At 43.1% G+C, this 6,750-nt stretch overlaps 2 protein-coding genes across 2 annotated transcripts in view; both read left to right on the top strand.

The window, feature by feature from the left end:
* Positions 1-143: 143 nt before the first annotated feature.
* On the top strand, positions 144-3,481 carry SARC_01981 (hypothetical protein; the record flags this gene model as incomplete). Its single annotated transcript, XM_014304299.1, has 4 exons — positions 144-420; positions 665-859; positions 1,114-1,442; positions 1,621-3,481. Coding segments are annotated over 4 exons (1,080 nt in total), but the record flags the coding sequence as incomplete, so codon positions are not given.
* A 1,675-nt stretch (positions 3,482-5,156) lies between these two features.
* SARC_01980 (hypothetical protein) overlaps positions 5,157-6,750 on the top strand; it is a 2,504-nt gene continuing 910 nt past the window's right edge. Inside the window, exons 1-2 of the mRNA XM_014304298.1 lie at positions 5,157-5,900; positions 6,318-6,502. Of these exons, the coding sequence (XP_014159773.1) occupies positions 5,248-5,900; positions 6,318-6,502 (838 nt within the window). The 5' untranslated portion in view covers positions 5,157-5,247. The remainder of the gene's footprint in view (positions 5,901-6,317; positions 6,503-6,750) is intronic.

Genomic DNA, 6,750 nt, shown 5'->3' with positions numbered 1-6,750 from the left:
ACACGATTGTGGTCTTATTATCTAGAATAGCGTGCATGTTCCTGTCTCTTTTACAATTCTTGCTTACATCGCCCTGTGTGCACTGAACTGCACCATCTGATCCATAACCAACGTCGGTCTATTCACTTTTCGCACCCTCTCAGGTGGCTTCTGTGACACACAAAGAAGAGAGCAAGCGTTTGGAGAAGGTCGTGAGTATCCTCACCTCGACCATACCCTTCGCCTATACTTTTGCTCCGGTCACATCTGCTTGGATTTACACCAATACATCACATAGGACCCTTTGGATCCTGTCTGTAGCTGTGCTGGTTGCGGGCGCGCTGCATGTGGCATTTATAGTTCCAGCGGCACCACCGACTCGCCAGATGACAGCCATACGGAGACATTCAGTGCACGATGCTGATAACTTGGTGACTGGAGGTGTGTCGTTGCATATATATTCATTAGATTTTTAATGTGTGATCAAGATGAATACGAGACCGAGGCATTCAATGTACTATGTTGACGACTTTGGAGGTGCGTCATATCTGCTTATATATCAAATGATGGTACAGATTGGCCCTGTTACAACACTCTTCCCGGGCATATAGTTCAAGCGACTGTGGATGTGGGCGCAAGATGATAGTCATGCACGCTCAATTTTATCTTTATATGCTCACTCCAGAAGGTCATTCCGCTGACCACTCGCCTTTGTTGACCGCCAAAAGCACATCGCGAAAACCAAGTTTCCGCACGAGGCTACAAGCCATCAATCCCTTGGCTGCATTGCCGTTAGTAATGAGCAATGTTGTGGCTGCCAATTATCTGCTGACGCTCTTTATTGAAACGTTGGTGCAAGGGGCGCTGTTTCAGACCATGGGTAAGTTGTCATGTTGTTTAGTGCCTGTATTTGATGATCGTCTGTTTATGTTGCATCTACCAGTTTAGTGTACTCGTGTCACACACGTTCCATCGTGGCGTGAGCAGAATACCACACGGTGCAATTAGTTGTCTCGGCATGGTCAAGGTAATGCATATAGGTACAACGACCTAATTATCTTGCTGTCTGTAGTCTGGCAGCGATAAGTTCTACAACTTACTCTTCTATCACTACTTCTTCGCCCGCCATACCAGTCCTGTACGACACACAATACCTAGGTCTCAACGAGGTACAAAACGGCGAGTGCATGCTCGTTTGGGGTACGTTTCTGGCCATCTCGAGTGTCTTAACGGTGCGCGTACAGACCCTTTTGGGACCTTTAGGAGCCATAGTAGCGGCGTGCTCGGGTATGACCTATGTATCACTGATTATGGGCAGCCTAGTGATACCATCGGCCCCTTACTGGGCGAGTCTCGGGTTCTTCTTCGGTGGACAGATACACGCGACGTGTACGAATGGGGTTGCCGCACAGTTCTCGTCCGAGTACCAGGGACGCGTGCAGGGAGTTGCCAATGGGGTGAAGGTAAGTAAGCGTTCACGTCGCGGCTTTCGTGGGCGTCTGTACACACACAATAAGGCGGGTAGAAGTATACACTGGCCCGAGCTCATAGGTGTGCACTCAGGCCATGTTGTATACGTTTGGTGCCTTCAATGTGACTAGATGCTAACTGATCTCTCCATCACGTCACACTCGCACACAGTTCTTAGGTGAAGGTCTGGGACCACCCATAGCCGGGTATATGATGAATAAGTTTCGAACTATCGGGCACGCAGGATGGGCGTACAATGTGCTAGGGTTTCTGTCAATAGGCTGGACTCTGTGGCTTATCTGGACTAGAGCTATACTGCCAAAGACGGAGCTGACTGCGGTGTGTGTGCTGGATGATTCGAGCGAAGAAGATGCACTGGAGACGTACACGCCGGAACAGGGTCGTAGTGGTGGGCTTGTGAAGACAGAAACAACACCTTTGCTCACGTGAGAGATCTATCTTCTCAACCAGTCGACTAGTTTAATACTCGTCTAATGATGTGTTTCAGGGCTTTATATCCAGCTAAAGACAAGGATTTGTACACGGTGTATGATTTTGCTAGAGGAAGCGAATGAGGAATGCACACACCGGAACAGGGTCGCGGCTATGGATGTGTTAGAGAATAGAAACTTGTCTGCCCACTGCAGGGGTGTACTTCTCACCCAACTGATTTGTGCCATGAGGTCGAAGAATGTGTTTCTGGACTGAAATGCCAGTACCCGGTAGGGATATGTATATGGCGAGTGGGCTATCAGAGTTGAGGGAGAAGGTTCACTGGTGAGACACACATCAGTACAAAGCCGTGGGAGCGCTATGTCATAACGGGCAGGACACATTGCTAACTTGGAGGAGTCACTTATCGCATAACTGAAGTGTGTGATCGTGGTGGAATGTGTGGTGTAGGATATACTGTTCATTGATAATTTTTCTTCATGCAATGTGCGTGCTGCGGAAAATCGGATTGAAGATGGTATTTTGGCAATGTATCGCGGTGGCGGGCATGTCAGCCGTATGCAACATCTTGCTCACGTGGTTAGGGTTTAATGTTCTGTCGATTGCTGACGTGATGGAAGGCTGTAGTGCTATACCCTATGGAAAATATGCAACCGATGACGGTGGACAGTGGTTAAATATATAATCGCCCTCTGGTGAGCGTGTATGTTCAGGAACTGCCATGCAAGATGGATCGACGATGGAGACCACATACGACCTGCACGCTGGAATAAGGTTGGGGGTAGGACGAGCATTGGTAGGTGCTAAGGATACATCCACATCGTTGCTCGTATATCAGAGAAAAACAGGAAAAGACAACATATTGCGCAACGTATTATCTTAGTCTAACTAGATGAAATAATAGTTGGGAGCCGTATTCATCAACAATTGATGATTCTGCAGATGTTGATACCGCGCAGTAATAGCAACCATCGGCGTATGCCGGTCACGCGCGATGGGATTTTCCATGGGTCCTGCGCTGTCAGGAGAGGTGTATCAATTTGGCGCAAGTATACTTGCTCTTGATACATCCACAGTGATAATCGAACAGAAATCTGAATGACAAATGTGTATCTTAAATCTGGAGGTCATCAGCTCTACATCAATATACATCATCCTAGCGCCGGAAGAACTCATGGAATAGGACTAAGAGGTATACCCTAAGTGTACGCTCTAGGTCAAAAAACGCATAAGGGGCTTGATGTTCCAGTGTACATAGGATGGAGTTCGTTGTTGTTGTCAAGATCATTCGATAGCCTCGTTACTGACGCGGTAAACCGAGTACAGACTATAAGTTACTTGCTTCAGCAAAGTGAAATACTCCTGACTACTTACTGGCAGCCTCATTCGCGCAAGAGTTAAATACGGGACTTAGTATAATAGCGACTGACCGTCAATACACTGCACATTAAACAGACTAGCAGCACAAGTAAAATTACAGCTCGGCGCATATATACTATTCGCTTTGTTAGTTTTCGCACCGCGAATAGTTGTGAATAGGCAAGCTGTTTTACTAAAAAATAAACAAGAATAATGATGACCTTATGACCTTCTAAAGAAATATTTACAAACTTCTCTGTCCGTTGTCACATTTCCTCCAGCTAACTGTGGATCGTACAAACTATAGCTCGGCATTTTGTTTTGGACTTTTATTTTATATGATTGTGTCCGAGTGATGTTCTAGTTGAATCCAATACTGGCCGCGACCACGGATTACAAGTGTACTTAGATATCATATCGACACGAACCTATTTAATCATTTATGTCCGTCAAAGTTGATATGAACTATATGATTCAATCCAGGTCTTTGACCAGCACACTCGTTGTCTGAACAGCGAATATCCTGACTGGATAACGGCCGTAGAGTGTGCCCTGCTAACACCCTCGATATAACTAGCAAAGCAGGCCAATATTGGTAAATGACACAAAACTACCAGTTACATCTGGGAAATTCGTATCCTGTGATAAAGTTTCTCCCACGTGAAATTTGTTCCTTGGTTGGTCGATTTGGATGTATGAATAGTTTATTGGATCACCGGCAGTAAGCGTGCCATTTCTATATACTGCCAAATTCAATCTCAGGCTAGAATCAGGTATTCAATCTTAGGCCAGAATCCTAGGCCCAAGCTCCCACTCCGAGTCTCCGAGTGACAGTGTCTTATTTTTATTCCCCCCCCCCCCCCGGCCCCCCCCCCCCAAAAAAAATAAGCTGACAGTGACAGACTGACGCCAATTGTCTCCTATATTTTGTTTAAAAATAATATATAAAAATCACCAAGACAAATATTTCTTTTAGAAGGGAATGTATTCAAGGAGTAATAAATGCAGCAACGAGTAAAAATATAAAAATGCCGCAGTTCTTTGAAATAGTGTGCTCCATATATTTGAAAGCGATTGGATTAATCGACATTGGGGAATGCTATCTAATTTTAGACTATTGTATTCATTGGATAAATTTGTTTCAATGCTTCTATATCAAGAAAACTTATGCATTTTTAAAACTTCAATAATTAACATAAATGAAATCGAAGTATGTACGAGAGTAAAACAATGCTCGACTGTCAGAGACCACTGGCCCTGGGGCCTGGGGCCGTGGGCAATGGACCAGTCTCTGCATCATGAGTCATCATTCATCAGTGAGACTCATCAGTCTGTCAGAGACTCTCAGCAAGTCTCAGTCTCTCACGTCTCTCAAGTCTCAAGTCTCAGACTCTCTGAGACTTAGACTGTCTCAAAGTCTGTCTCAGTAATAGTTCTGTAAATACATATTTGGGGTTTTGTTTACAGTTTAAAAAAACAAAAAAAAACAACAACAACAAATGGAGCCAAACAACAAAATATGTTGTAAATACTGTACGACACATGTGCATATTATATACATATTTGTTTTTATATTTGGGGTTTGTTTGTTTTTAAAAATGGTAAAAAAAATAGATAGAGGGGAAGCCGTCAAACTTCAATGGGTCAAGACGAGCCGAAATATTTAGAGCCGAAAGTCTGAGAAACTAAAAAAAAATCATAAAAAAATACAAAAAAACTTCTACAGCTCCGCCACCAGAGGGAAAAGACACAGTCACACAGTAGAGAGATACTTAAGTTGCCTTCGATAACGGTGAATTAAAACTTCTAGAAAAGTACAAAATTATTGCAAGCAAGTGTTCCTCGTTTGCTATTTAAATTATTAGATCACACAGAGAAGTGCGTTCACTTGTTCGCGAGCGTATACAGATATACTTATACACTTGTAGTCACAAAGCAAAACAGCTTTTTCTCGTCAAATACCTAAAAGCAAAGCAACAATATAAGATGTTTTCAACCAGAATCATAGTTGCTCTTTTGGCATCCAGTGCCAGTGCAATATCTACACGTAGACAAGAAAGTACATGCACCGCAGAAGAAACACAGGTGAGAAGTGGTGATGGTACCACAAGATGTGTAGCATCGGATCAATTGAGTGAACACAAAGCTCTGTGCAGTTATGAACCAGTAGAAGGGTTTATGATCGATACTATAGGCAGCGAAGACTCAAAGAAAGGCACCCTGTACGTCAAGAGTGATGCAGATGCACAGATATGCGATGGTTTACTCTCGTTCATACCTGACGGTACAAAAATATCATACATCGAACCGGGTACATTCGACACAGGATTTGAGAGGTTACGGGGCATAGATTTATTCGACAATGAGATAGAGCATATCAGCGATTTTGCCTTTGAAGGTTTGGATAGTCTAGTAATCATGGATCTGGCCAAGAATAAGCTAACAGAGCTCGATGCCAACGATTTGAGCAAGGCTCAGCCCAGCATAACATTCCTGCTGCTGGATAATAACCAGATATCACAAATTGCCGAAGACACATTCCAATCCGCAACACAACTCCAACAGCTAATCTTGGTGGGCAACGAACTTACTGGCCTACCCGAGCAGACATTCGCCAAGTCGATTGCCCTGAACTCACTGTATGTCACAGAAAATATTCTAATTTTGTTCGCGCACACAGTTCCTTATAATTTTTTTTGCCGATAGCCACACAGCTCAACGGGATGTGTCTTTACGTACACGGTGTTTAACTTACATACAAGATTTTTTTTTGCTCGTGATAATTTTGAGAATACTCCAACCTGCATCTATCGATTAGCAGGTAGTCGCTGTCTGATATAGGACAAGTTAAATTGCGTTTGGGGAGAAGCGGGCGAAATTTATTGCATTATATGAGGGTGCTTTGTACACAGTGCATCATCGTTACCTGTCATTCGATATCTGATCGTATAAAAATGGGGCCGGTAAACATAGGGTAGCAGTTTTTGTGCGTATTTTGGCGCCTAACGGCTACATTATCAATTACTAATACAGTACACATTTTTGTCTCCTCATAGATCTCTTGACAACAACCCTTGGCTGTGTGAAGATATTGTTCCGGCCTTGTCCGTGTACATCAGTGACGACCTACGCGTGGTCGACACTTTATCCGAGAATCCATTCGATACCGGAAAATATGGTGAATGTACATTCGAGAATGGTACAACTGTCGATCTAAGGGATGCCGTTCCACCACCACCAGGTATGTTCAAACTATATATATATATATATATATATATATAATATATATGTATGTATATATATGTATGTATATATACGTATAAAACAATATATATAGCAAAATATAACATTATATAACAATATATAGCAATATATAACAATATATAACAATACACAACAATATATAACAATAAATAACAATACACACACACTCACAAACACACACACACACAAACACACACACACACATGCACACGCACACGCACGCGC

This window comes from Sphaeroforma arctica, assembly GCF_001186125.1.
Source record: "Sphaeroforma arctica JP610 unplaced genomic scaffold supercont1.84, whole genome shotgun sequence".
NCBI lineage: Eukaryota > Ichthyosporea > Ichthyophonida > Sphaeroforma > Sphaeroforma arctica.
The sequence above is the reverse complement of the archived record's forward strand: the minus strand, read 5'-3'. Positions and strand labels throughout refer to the sequence as shown.